The sequence below is a fragment of the Salvelinus alpinus genome, chromosome 34, assembly GCF_045679555.1.
Source record: "Salvelinus alpinus chromosome 34, SLU_Salpinus.1, whole genome shotgun sequence".
NCBI classification, from domain to species: Eukaryota; Metazoa; Chordata; class Actinopteri; order Salmoniformes; family Salmonidae; genus Salvelinus; species Salvelinus alpinus.
Window position 1 is genome coordinate 5722530 of NC_092119.1, and position 14127 is coordinate 5736656.

At 42.9% G+C, this 14127-nt stretch overlaps 1 protein-coding gene across 1 annotated transcript in view; it reads left to right on the forward strand.

Moving 5' to 3' along the window:
* Positions 1-252: 252 nt before the first annotated feature.
* Positions 253-14127, forward strand: part of gfra4a (GDNF family receptor alpha 4a) — a 432301-nt gene continuing 418426 nt past the window's right edge. The window contains exon 1 of the mRNA XM_071382381.1: positions 253-823. Within this exon, the coding sequence (XP_071238482.1) occupies positions 781-823 (43 nt within the window). The 5' untranslated portion in view covers positions 253-780. The remainder of the gene's footprint in view (positions 824-14127) is intronic.

Sequence of the window (14127 nt, forward strand, 5' to 3'; positions counted from 1 at the left end):
GTTTCATAAAGTTAGCATATTTTCCCAGTTTTATTCTGCCTTCTCGCAATTAAATTGAGTTAAGGAGGAAATCAAGGCCTTTGTAGCCTGACTGGAGAATGTTATATGTACTAACAGATCCACTGGGGAACGCTAGGCTGCATACAATGCCTTTGGACGGTAAGTTGAAACGACTCAATATCGCCATCTGCCGGCATTTGGGCTACTGCTGACAGGGCACGGAGTGTAGTGTCTGTGATTGGACTCGGTCGCGATTTCTCACACTCGGTGCGCAGGTGGTGGACAGACATTGATCGACTGAGCGACGAAGCAGCGGAAGAGAACCCAAACGGAAAACAGGACCAACGAATCAAATCGACGTAAGGGGAAATAATTATAGCTCCGTATAGACACAAAGTTTGACCAAGAGACAATTTACTTTTATTGTGGAATAATTACGGTTATTCCAGTGTATGTGTAGAGAACGTTTAATGTAGCATATTCCTGACATCTCTAGACTTTGCACACTGTCTGCAGCCCATATCTTTTTATATCTGTCAAAAGTTTTGAGTTTTTCAAAGGATGTATTTCATTATCACGTTTTTACAAACCATGCTTTGGAATCTGGCGTCTATGTACTGAGAGACTCTTCACGGAACAACACGGAGCGGTGTTCTTTACAAAACATACATCATTATCCGGTGCCAATTTCAACATCGCGTGCGGGGGGGAGGCATTCATCAAGTAAAACTCCAACCACAATCAGGATTCCTACAGTTCAAATTAACGTCACCATCCAGAATGGCCTTCGTTTGGCTTTTCTTCCTCCAGCTGGCTCGTATTGGTGAGTACAACACTTCTGACTAATTGACTGGAATGGCTGGTCAGGCTATTTAATGGATGAGGGATGCAACGTGATGTATTTGGCTGTGGTGGTGGTGGGTAATTGAATCAATATGTGTGTGTGAACGATATTCTCATCCATCTATATTCTTCTGATGAACCAGACATGTACAGCTTTGACTCCATTTCAATGGAATGACTGTGAAGTATTGCGCTTTTTATTTTGTGGATGAGGGATGCTTGCCAAACTGATGTAAATGCATAGGCTGTAGCCTACATATTTCCCGACAACCCGTGTTCTACAAGGCTGCGGGCTAAGCAGAGTGTTGAAGCAATGGGTTCTGGAATTACCTTGACATGCTTGCTGTTGGTCAGACGGTCGCATTCAAACTTCATAGACGCTCATTAAATGTGCTCTGGTTTTAGGCTTCAATGCGGTAGCCAATGAACGTGTTTCGGGTTTCCTGCGCATTTGGCTGTAGTGGGGAGATTGAATCAATGTGTGCGTGTGAATAATATTCTCTTCTCACCGTGTTCTCAAACATACACATTTCCAGTGTGTTATGTAGTGTAACACTACAATGGGTACCAGTCCATTAACGCCGGGCTATGCTCTCAATTCTCTACCAGACTTTGGATGTGCGTGAGGCTGTGAGTTGCGTGCTGTTCTCAACGATCATGTCTGTAGAAGTTAAACGCTGTGTAGTAGCTGTGGCAGGTTCATTATTATCTTATAGCGAATGTTATAAGGCACCAAAAGAGTATTACAACGAGGCATTATACATGTTTATACTAGGCATTAAATGTGTATGTGAAGGCTGTGTGTTATATAGTTAGTATGTGAAGGCTGTGTGTTATATAGTTAGTATGTGAAGGCTGTGTGTTATATAGTTAGTATGTGAAGGCTGTGTGTTTATATAGTTAGTATGTGAAGGCTGTGTGTTATATAGTTAGTATGTGAAGGCTGTGTGTTATATAGTTAGTATGTGAAGGCTGTGTGTTTATATAGTTAGTATGTGAAGGCTGTGTGTTATATAGTTAGTATGTGAAGGCTGTGTGTTATATAGTTAGTATGTGAAGGCTGTGTGTTTATATAGTTAGTATGTGAAGGCTGTGTGTTATATAGTTAGTATGTGAAGGCTGTGTGTTATATAGTTAGTATGTGAAGGCTGTGTGTTATATAGTTAGTATGTGAAGGCTGTGTGTTTATATAGTTAGTATGTGAAGGCTGTGTGTTATATAGTTAGTATGTGAAGGCTGTGTGTTATATAGTTAGTATGTGAAGGCTGTGTGTTATATAGTTAGTATGTGAAGGCTGTGTGTTTATATAGTTAGTATGTGAAGGCTGTGTGTTATATAGTTAGTATGTGAAGGCTGTGTGTTATATAGTTAGTATGTGAAGGCTGTGTGTTTATATAGTTAGTATGTGAAGGCTCTGTGTTATATAGTTAGTATGTGAAGGCTGTGTGTTTATATAGTTAGTATGTGAAGGCTGTGTGTTATATAGTTAGTATGTGAAGGCTCTGTGTTATATAGTTAGTATGTGAAGGCTGTGTGTTATATAGTTAGTATGTGAAGGCTGTGTGTTTATATAGTTAGTATGTGAAGGCTGTGTGTTATATAGTTAGTATGTGAAGGCTGTGTGTTATATAGTTAGTATGTGAAGGCTGTGTGTTTATATAGTTAGTATGTGAAGGCTGTGTGTTATATAGTTAGTATGTGAAGGCTGTGTGTTATATAGTTAGTATGTGAAGGCTGTGTGTTATATAGTTAGTATGTGAAGGCTGTGTGTTTATATAGTTAGTATGTGAAGGCTGTGTGTTATATAGTTAGTATGTGAAGGCTGTGTGTTATATAGTTAGTATGTGAAGGCTGTGTGTTTATATAGTTAGTATGTGAAGGCTCTGTGTTATATAGTTAGTATGTGAAGGCTGTGTGTTTATATAGTTAGTATGTGAAGGCTGTGTGTTATATAGTTAGTATGTGAAGGCTCTGTGTTATATAGTTAGTATGTGAAGGCTCTGTGTTATATAGTTAGTATGTGAAGGCTGTGTGTTATATAGTTAGTATGTGAAGGCTGTGTGTTATGTAGTTAGTATGTGAAGGCTGTGTGTTATGTAGTTAGTATGTGAAGGCTGTGTGTTTATATAGTTAGTATGTGAAGGCTGTGTGTTTATATAGTTAGTATGTGAAGACTGTGTGTTTATATAGTTAGTATGTGAAGACTGTGTGTTTATATAGTTAGTATGTGAAGACTGTGTGTTATATAGTTAGTATGTGAAGGCTGTGTGTTTATATAGTTAGTATGTGAAGGCTGTGTGTTTATATAGTTAGTATGTGAAGGCTGTGTGTTTATATAGTTAGTATGTGAAGGCTGTGTGTTATATAGTTAGTATGTGAAGGCTGTGTTTTATGTAGTTAGTATGTGAAGGCTGTGTGTTATATAGTTAGTATGTGAAGGCTGTGTTTTATGTAGTTAGTATGTGAAGGCTGTGTGTTATGTAGTTAGTATGTGAAGGCTGTGTGTTTATATAGTTAGTATGTGAAGGCTGTGTGTTTATATAGTTAGTATGTGAAGACTGTGTGTTTATATAGTTAGTATGTGAAGACTGTGTGTTATATAGTTAGTATGTGAAGGCTGTGTGTTTATATAGTTAGTATGTGAAGGCTGTGTGATTATATAGTTAGTATGTGAAGGCTGTGTGTTTATATAGTTAGTATGTGAAGGCTGTGTGTTTATATAGTTAGTATGTGAAGGCTGTGTGTTTATATAGTTAGTATGTGAAGGCTGTGTGTTTATATAGTTAGTATGTGAAGGCTGTGTGTTATATAGTTAGTATGTGAAGGCTGTGTGTTATATAGTTAGTATGTGATGGCTGTGTGTTATATAGTTAGTATGTGAAGGCTGTGTGTTATATAGTTAGTATGTGAAGGCTGTGTGTTATGTAGTTAGTATGTGAAGGCTGTGTGTTATGTAGTTAGTATGTGAAGGCTGTGTGTTTATATAGTTAGTATGTGAAGGCTGTGTGTTTATATAGTTAGTATGTGAAGACTGTGTGTTTATATAGTTAGTATGTGAAGACTGTGTGTTATATAGTTAGTATGTGAAGGCTGTGTGTTTATATAGTTAGTATGTGAAGGCTGTGTGTTTATATAGTTAGTATGTGAAGACTGTGTGTTTATATAGTTAGTATGTGAAGACTGTGTGTTATATAGTTAGTATGTGAAGGCTGTGTGTTTATATAGTTAGTATGTGAAGGCTGTGTGATTATATAGTTAGTATGTGAAGGCTGTGTGTTTATATAGTTAGTATGTGAAGGCTGTGTGTTTATATAGTTAGTATGTGAAGGCTGTGTGTTTATATAGTTAGTATGTGAAGGCTGTGTGTTTATATAGTTAGTATGTGAAGGCTGTGTGTTATATAGTTAGTATGTGAAGGCTGTGTGTTATATAGTTAGTATGTGATGGCTGTGTGTTATATAGTTAGTATGTGAAGGCTGTGTGTTATATAGTTAGTATGTGAAGGCTGTGTGTTATGTAGTTAGTATGTGAAGGCTGTGTGTTATGTAGTTAGTATGTGAAGGCTGTGTGTTTATATAGTTAGTATGTGAAGGCTGTGTGTTTATATAGTTAGTATGTGAAGACTGTGTGTTTATATAGTTAGTATGTGAAGACTGTGTGTTATATAGTTAGTATGTGAAGGCTGTGTGTTTATATAGTTAGTATGTGAAGGCTGTGTGTTTATATAGTTAGTATGTGAAGGCTGTGTGTTTATATAGTTAGTATGTGAAGGCTGTGTGTTATATAGTTAGTATGTGAAGGCTGTGTTTTATGTAGTTAGTATGTGAAGGCTGTGTGTTATGTAGTTAGTATGTGAAGGCTGTGTTTTATGTAGTTAGTATGTGAAGGCTGTGTGTTATGTAGTTAGTATGTGAAGGCTGTGTGTTTATATAGTTAGTATGTGAAGACTGTGTGTTTATATAGTTAGTATGTGAAGACTGTGTGTTATATAGTTAGTATGTGAAGGCTGTGTGTTTATATAGTTAGTATGTGAAGGCTGTGTGATTATATAGTTAGTATGTGAAGGCTGTGTGTTTATATAGTTAGTATGTGAAGGCTGTGTGTTTATATAGTTAGTATGTGAAGGCTGTGTGTTTATATAGTTAGTATGTGAAGGCTGTGTGTTTATATAGTTAGTATGTGAAGGCTGTGTGTTATATAGTTAGTATGTGAAGGCTGTGTGTTATATAGTTAGTATGTGATGGCTGTGTGTTATATAGTTAGTATGTGAAGGCTGTGTGTTTATATAGTTAGTATGTGAAGGCTGTGTGTTATATAGTTAGTATGTGATGGCTGTGTGTTATATAGTTAGTATGTGAAGGCTGTGTGTTTATATAGTTAGTATGTGAAGGCTGTGTGTTATATAGTTAGTATGTGAAGGCTGTGTGTTATATAGTTAGTATGTGATGGCTGTGTGTTATATAGTTAGTATGTGAAGGCTGTGTGTTTATATAGTTAGTATGTGAAGGCTGTGTGTTATATAGTTAGTATGTGAAGACTGTGTGTTATATAGTTAGTATGTGAAGGCTGTGTGTTATGTAGTTAGTATGTGAAGGCTGTGTGTTATGTAGTTAGTATGTGAAGGCTGTGTGTTATGTAGTTAGTATGTATGGGAATGCGATATCCAGGTTAACTGCTGAGGACTGACAGCACCACAGAGACCGCGCTCATCATTCAGGGTGCGTCCCAAATGCAATAGGGTGTCTCTTGGGCCACACACTGTAATCTAGAGTAGCTCCACTCAGTCTACAGTCACTCTCTACTCACTACTCAGTCTACAGTCACTCTCTACTCACTACTCAGTCTACAGTCACTCTCTACTCACTACTCAGTCTACAGTCACTCTCTACTCACTACTCAGTCTACAGTCACTCTCTACTCACTACTCAGTCTACAGTCACTCTCTACTCACTACTCAGTCTACAGTCACTCTCTACTCACTACTCAGTCTACTTTCTCAATCTACAGTCACTCTCTACTCACTACTCAGTCTACAGTCACTCTCTACTCACTACTCAGTCTACTTCCTCAATCTATAGTCACTCTCTACTCACTACTCAGTCTACAGTCACTCTCTACTCACTACTCAGTCTACTTCCTCAATCTATAGTCACTCTCTACTCACTACTCAGTCTACTTCCTCAATCTTCATCAAGCCTTTCTATCTCATGTGGATCTATATTTCCCCAAGCCTTTCTATCTCATGTGGATCTATATTGTCCCAAGCCTTTCTATCTCATGTGGATCTATGTTTCCTCAAACCGGTGAAACATTTAGTCTTTCAAGGACAAAAAATAATATAAAACGTAGCTGTGTCCTTGATAGACTAAATGTTTGGGATTCACTGGCTTGAGGCAATGAAGATCCACATCAGAAAGACATAGATATACTAGATGAGCATCACCTATGTGTTGAGAAGAGCGGTATTCTTTCATGAGACTTTGTCATACATATTAAGTTATATCTGCAGAGAGCATTCTGTATGTGCCGACATAGCCGTGTGTGTGCGTGTGTGTGTGTGTGCATAAATGCATGTGTGTGACCCTGAGCTCCACACCATCAGGAAATTTCAGGACCCAGTTGGACCTGCTAACCCCCTGGCACCCCCTGGCACTCCCTGCCACCCCCTGGCACCCCCTGGCACGCCCTGGCACCCCCTGGCACACCCTGGCACACCCTGGCACGGTTACAACATTGTTTTAGCCCACAATCCTCTTAGCCACCCTGCCCCCATATCCTCCCTCCAACACTACTGTAACGGTACCGGTTATACACATAACACACCGTATCCTCCCTCCAACACTACTGTAACGGTACCGGTTATACACATAGCACCGTATCCTCCCTCCAACACTACCGGTTATACACATAACACCGTATCCTCCCTCCAACACTACTGTAACGGTACCGGTTATACACATAACACCGTATCCTCCCTCCAACACTACTGTAACGGTACCGGTTATACACATAGCACCGTATCCTCCCTCCAACACTACTGTAACGGTACCGGTTATACACATAGCACCGTATCCTCCCTCCAACACTACTGTAACGGTACCGGTTATACACATAGCACCGTATCCTCCCTCCAACACTACTGTAACGGTACCGGTTATACACATAACACCGTATCCTCCCTCCAACACTACTGTAACGGTACCGGTTATACACATAACACCGTATCCTCCCTCCAACACTACTGTAACGGTACCGGTTATACACATAGCACCGTATCCTCCCTCCAACACTACTGTAACGGTACCGGTTATACACATAACACCGTATCCTCCATCCAACACTACTGTAACGGTACCGGTTATACACATAGCACCGTGTCCTCCCTCCAACACTACTGTAACGGTACCGGTTATACACATAACACCGTATCCTCCCTCCAACACTACTGTAACGGTACCGGTTATACACATAACACCGTATCCTCCCTCCAACACTACTGGTTATACACATAACACCGTGTCCTCCCTCCAACACTACTGTAACGGTACCGGTTATACACATGACACCGTATCCTCCCTCCAACACTACTGTAACGGTACCGGTTATACACATAACACCGTATCCATCTCCAACACTACTGTAATGGTACCGGTTATACACATAACACCGTATCCTCCCTCCAACACTACTGTAACGGTACCGGGTATACATATAGCACCGTATCCTCCCTCCAACACTACTGTAACGGTACCGGTTATACACATAACACCGTATCCTCCCTCCAACACTACTGTAACGGTACCGGTTATACACATAGCACCGTATCCTCCCTCCAACACTACTGTAACGGTACCGGTTATACACATAGCACCGTATCCTCCCTCCAACACTACTGTAACGGTACCGGTTATACACATAACACCGTATCCTCCCTCCAACACTACTGTAACGGTACCGGTTATACACATAGCACCGTATCTTCCCTCCAACACTACTGTAACGGTACCGGTTATACACATAACACCGTATCCTCCCTCCAACACTACTGTAACGGTACCGGTTATACACATAACACCGTATCCTCACTCCAACACTACTGTAACGGTACCGGTTATACACATAGCACCGTATCCTCCCTCCAACACTACTGTACCGATACCGGTTATACACATAACACCGTATCCTCCCTCCAACACTACTGTAACGGTACCGGTTATACACATAGCACCGTATCCTCCCTCCAACACTACTGTAACGGTACCGGTTATACACATAACACCGTATCCTCCCTCCAACACTACTGTAACGGTACCGGTTATACACATAACACCGTATCCTCCCTCCAACACTACTGGTTATACACATAGCACCGTGTCCTCCCTCCAACACTACTGTAACGGTACCGGTTATACACATAACACCGTATCCTCCCTCCAACACTACTGGTTATACACATAACACCGTGTCCTCCCTCCAACACTACTGTAACGGTACCGGTTATACACATGACACCGTATCCTCCCTCCAACACTACTGTAACGGTACCGGTTATACACATAACACCGTATCCATCTCCAACACTACTGTAATGGTACCGGTTATACACATAACACCGTATCCTCCCTCCAACACTACTGTAACGGTACCGGGTATACACATAGCACCGTATCCTCCCTCCAACACTACTGTAACGGTACCGGTTATACACATAACACCGTATCCTCCCTCCAACACTACTGTAACGGTACCGGTTATACACATAGCACCGTATCCTCCCTCCAACACTACTGTAACGGTACCGGTTATACACATAACACCGTATCCTCCCTCCAACACTACTGTAACGGTACCGGTTATACACATAACACCGTATCCTCCCTCCAACACTACTGTAACGGTACCGGTTATACACATAGCACCGTATCCTCCCTCCAACACTACTGTAACGGTACCGGTTATACACATAACACCGTATCCTCCCTCCAACACTACTGTAACGGTACCGGTTATACACATAACACCGTATCCTCCCTCCAACACTACTGTAACGGTACCGGTTATACACATAACACCATATCCACCCTCCAACACTACTGTAACGGTACCGGTTATACAAATAACACCGTATTCTCCCTCCAACACTACTGTAACGGTACCGGTTATACACATAACACCGTATCCTCCCTCCAACACTACTGTAACGGTACCGGTTATACACATAACACCGTGTCCTCCCTCCAACACTACTGTAACGGTACCGGTTATACACATAACACCGTATCCTCCCTCCAACACTACTGTAACGGTACCGGTTATACAAATAACACCGTATCCTCCCTCCAACACTACTGTAACGGTACCGGTTATACAAATAACACCGTATTCTCCCTCCAACACTACTGTAACGGTACCGGTTATACACATAACACCGTATCCTCCCTCCAACACTACTGTAACGGTACCGGTTATACACATAACACCGTATCCTCCCTCCAACACTACTGTAACGGTACCGGTTATACAAATAACACCGTATTCTCCCTCCAACACTACTGTAACGGTACCGGTTATACACATAACACCGTATCCTCCCCCCAACACTACTGTAACGGTACCGGTTATACACATAACACCGTATCCTCCCTCCAACACTACTGTAACGGTACCGGTTATACAAATAACACCGTATTCTCCCTCCAACACTACTGTAACGGTACCGGTTATACACATAACACCGTATCCTCCCTCCAACACTACTGTAGCGGTACCGGTTATACACATAACACCGTATCCTCCCTCCGGTTTGGCTGCCAATCCATCACAACACATTAGAATGTTGGCATCCAAACCATCACAACACATTAGAATGTTGGCTGCCAAACCATCACAACACATTAGAATGTTGGCATCCAAACCATCACAACACATTAGAATGTTGGCTGCCAAACCATCACAACACATTAGAATGTTGGCTGCCAAACCATCACAACACATTAGAATGTTGGCTGCCAAACCATCACAACACATTAGAATGTTGGCATCCAAACCATCACAACACATTAGAATGTTGGCTGCCAAACCATCACAACACATTAGAATGTTGGCTGCCAAACCATCACAACACATTAGAATGTTGGCAGCCAAACCATCACAACACATTAGAATGTTGGCTGCCAAACCATCACAACACATTAGAATGTTGGCTGCCAAACCATCACAACACATTAGAATGTTGGCATCCAAACCATCACAACACATTAGAATGTTGGCTGCCAAACCATCACAACACATCAGGAACCTGGCTGCCAAACCATCACAACACATCAGGAACCTGGCTGCCAAACCATCACAATATGACCACAAAATGGCAAGACCAAGGCAGACCCTGCCTATCCCCCTGCCTCTCTCCTCATAGCCACCCAATCACAGCACACCTGGAGTCAGAAACCCTGCCTCGCTCCTCATAGCCACCCAATCACAGCACACCAGGAGTCAGAAACCCTGCCTCTCTCCTCATAGCCACCCAATCACAGCACATCAGGAGTCAGAAACCCTGCCTCTCTCCTCATAGCCACCCAATCACAGCACATCAGGAGTCAGAAACCCTGCCTCTCTCCTCATAGCCACCCAATCACAGCACACCAGGAGTCAGAAACCCTGCCTCTCTCCTCATAGCCAACCAATCACAGCACACCAGGAGTCAGAAACCCTGCCTCGCTCCTCATAGCCAACCAATCACAGCACACCAGGAGTCAGAAACCCTGCCTCGCTCCTCATAGCCACCCAATCACAGCACACCAGGAGTCAGAAACCATGCCTCTCTCCTCATAGCCACCCAATCACAGAGCACCAGGAGTCAGAAACCCTGCCTCTCTCCTCTAGACATGGGGATGCTGTTGTGATCCCTGCCTTCACCTCCTCTCACATCACAGTGAAGCTGCTCCACACACACACACACACACACACACACACACACACACACACACACACACATCACGGCAGAGCACAGTCCCTATTCAGTGGAGACACACACACACACACACACACACACACACACACACACACACACACACACACACACACACACACACACACACACACACATCACGGCAGAGCACAGTCCCTATTCAGTGGAGACACACACACACACACACACACACACACACACACACACACACACACACACACACACACACACACACACACACACACACACACACACACACACACACACACACACACACACACACATCACGGCAGAGCACAGTCCCTATTCAGTGGAGACACACACACACACACACACACACACACACACACACACACACACACACACACACACACACACACACACACACACACACACACACACACACACACACACGGCAGAGCACAGTCCCTATTCAGTGGGCTGGCACTGAGGTGTCATTCTTCCCTAGTGTGTTTCTGCTGATGTTTTCACCTTGTCAGGGAGATGTCAACACAGGAGAGAGTCTCTTACAGCGGGCCATCTAACTGTCCGTCAGACTGTACCGAGGCAAAGCCATGGTGGCTCTTCATCGGAGCCACAGGGATCTGTAGTTGCTACAGGAGATGGCAGGATCCTAATGTATCCTAAGTAACCCGACTGCTGCTGTTTTGTTTTCAATGGGGTGTTTGTTTGTGTTGTAGTCAGTAGTGTAGACGAAAGAGGCTGCTTTGCTTGTTGCTTGCATCCATATTTCTGGGTTTAATTTGTTACTGTGAGATTGTTACTGGCGATGGTCCAGTGATTTCCCTGCAACCTTTCATCATCTTGTAATCAGAACTGTAATAGGTTGTCGGTGCTTTCTGTTCACATAGCTTTTCTTGAAAAAGTATACTCCTACATTTTTGGACAAACAGAAATACTTACCTTGCCATGTTCCACACGGAACAACCCTTTCAGATACTATAATATCTAGTTTTCTTACTCATATCCCAACAAAATAAATCCCTATTCCACACAACGATACTGATAATGATTCTCTGCGTGTAAAAACAATGATTTACGCTCGTTAAATAGTTTTTGTTTAATGTAATTAAATCTTCACATAGTTGTAATCCACATGGTCTATTAGCTGTTTGTACACATCCTCCGCTAGTCGTTCAGGGTCGTAGAGCCGCCGTGTGGCTCACCGGGCACGGAAGGAATATATTGATAGTCCCGTGTTTAGTAACCTTGAATTGAGTGTGTGTGTGTGTGCCTGTGTGTTGCTGTGGATCTCAGCTGCTGGCTGTGTTATGCATTTATCTGCCTCCCAATACGCTTCATTCATTCTCAGACCAGTTATTTGGCAAAATATCACAATTAGGCAGCCTGTGTAAACCTCCATATACAGGACCAGATGGAAGTGGACTATGGTAGAAAGCTAAAGGGGAATAGGTGACAGCCACAGTGGAGAGATTCACCCTGTCTTGGGCTGCTAGCCATGTGCCAGGTACAGGTTCACCGTAGGTTACCTGAGGGAGGGAGAGAACCGGCCGATCCCGAGGGGAGGGAGAGAACCGGCCGGTCCCGAGGGGAGGGAGAGAACCGGCCGATCCCGAGGGGAGGGAGAGGACCGGCCGGTCCAGGATGTTTTTTTTCCAAACAACTGCTTAGTATTTCAGTCACACACACACACACACACACACACACACACACACACACACACACACACACACACACACACACACACACACACACACACACACACACACTCTACAATAGGTAAAACCAACACAGCAGTTATCAGTAATGCTCTTCAACTTGTTGATTGTCATTCCTGTCAATAGATCTTTTATGTGTGATTTATCTATTGATTGAGTTAGTCTCTTCAGTGTTCACGGAGAATAACTCCTTAGGGACAACGTGTATCCTAAATGAACCTTTCCCTTATAACAGGAGTACACTGTATAGGGAATAGGGCCCTGATCAACAGTAGTGCACTGTATAGGGAATAGGGCTCTGGTCTAAAGTAGTGCACTATATAGGGAATAGGGCCCTGGTCAACAGTAGTGTACTATATAGGGAATAGGGCTCTGGTCTAAAGCAGTGCACTATATAGGGAATAGGGCTCTGGTCAACAGTAGTGTACTATATAGGGAATAGGGCTCTGGTCTAAAGCAGTGCACTATATAGGGAATAGGGCTCTGGTCAACAGTAGTGTACTATATAGGGCCCTGGTCAACAGTAGTGTACTATATAGGGAATAGGGCTCTGGTCTAAAGCAGTGCACTATATAGGGAATAGGGCTCTGGTCAACAGTAGTGTACTATATAGGGCCCTGGTCAACAGTAGTGTACTATATAGGGCCCTGGTCAACAGTAGTGTAATATATAGGGAATAGGGCTCTGGTCAACAGTAGTGTACTATATAGGGCCCTGGTCAACAGTAGTGTACTATATAGGGAATAGGGCTCTGGTCTAAAGCAGTGCACTATATAGGGAATAGGGCTCTGGTCAACAGTAGTGTACTATATAGGGCCCTGGTCAACAGTAGTGTACTATATAGGGCCCTGGTCAACAGTAGTGTAATATATAGGGAATAGGGCTCTGGTCAACAGTAGTGTACTATATAGGGAATAGAGCTCTGGTCTAAAGCAGTGCACTATATAAGGAATAGGGCTCTGGTCTAAAGCAATGCACTATATAGGGAGGGAATAGGGTGCCACTTGGAACTCACTTTGTTCTTGTCTAATCTCTACAGATGTTTGAGAGAGATGATACCAGGTGTCAGAACGATCACCATGTGTTTCATCCTGAGCTGGTGTCCAGGTGACATTTTTATACTTGTCTCTACTTCCCGGTGGCTGCAGTCTCTCTCACAACCAGCCGACTGCTCTACCTGCCAAGTGTAGTGAGGATGTATAGAGAACAGATGGAAGCAATTAGACATGATGGGCCGGGGTAAAATGGGTCCAAGGTGTGAAAGGTTCTGAGATTTGAGAATAAAATAATTAACCCCCCTGCTTCGACTGGTGCCGAGTCCCAAATTGGCACCTTATTCCCTAGCCTAGGGCTCTGATTAATAGTAGTGCACAGCGTAGGAAATAGAATGCCTTTTAGGATACAGTTTTGGGCGAGGATTTCCCAGAGGAAGTTAGAAGCCACGCATGCAGGCTCCTTATTATAATTTCTCTGTCTTTTGTTGAGGGGAGATTATACCACCGGGAGATTTACCATGCTCGCGCTTCGCTAAAAAGGAGCTGTCATTTAGTGCCACAGCTACCCACAGATTGAACCAGACTGAACAGGAAATAAAAGCCTGTAAATTATACTGAAGTG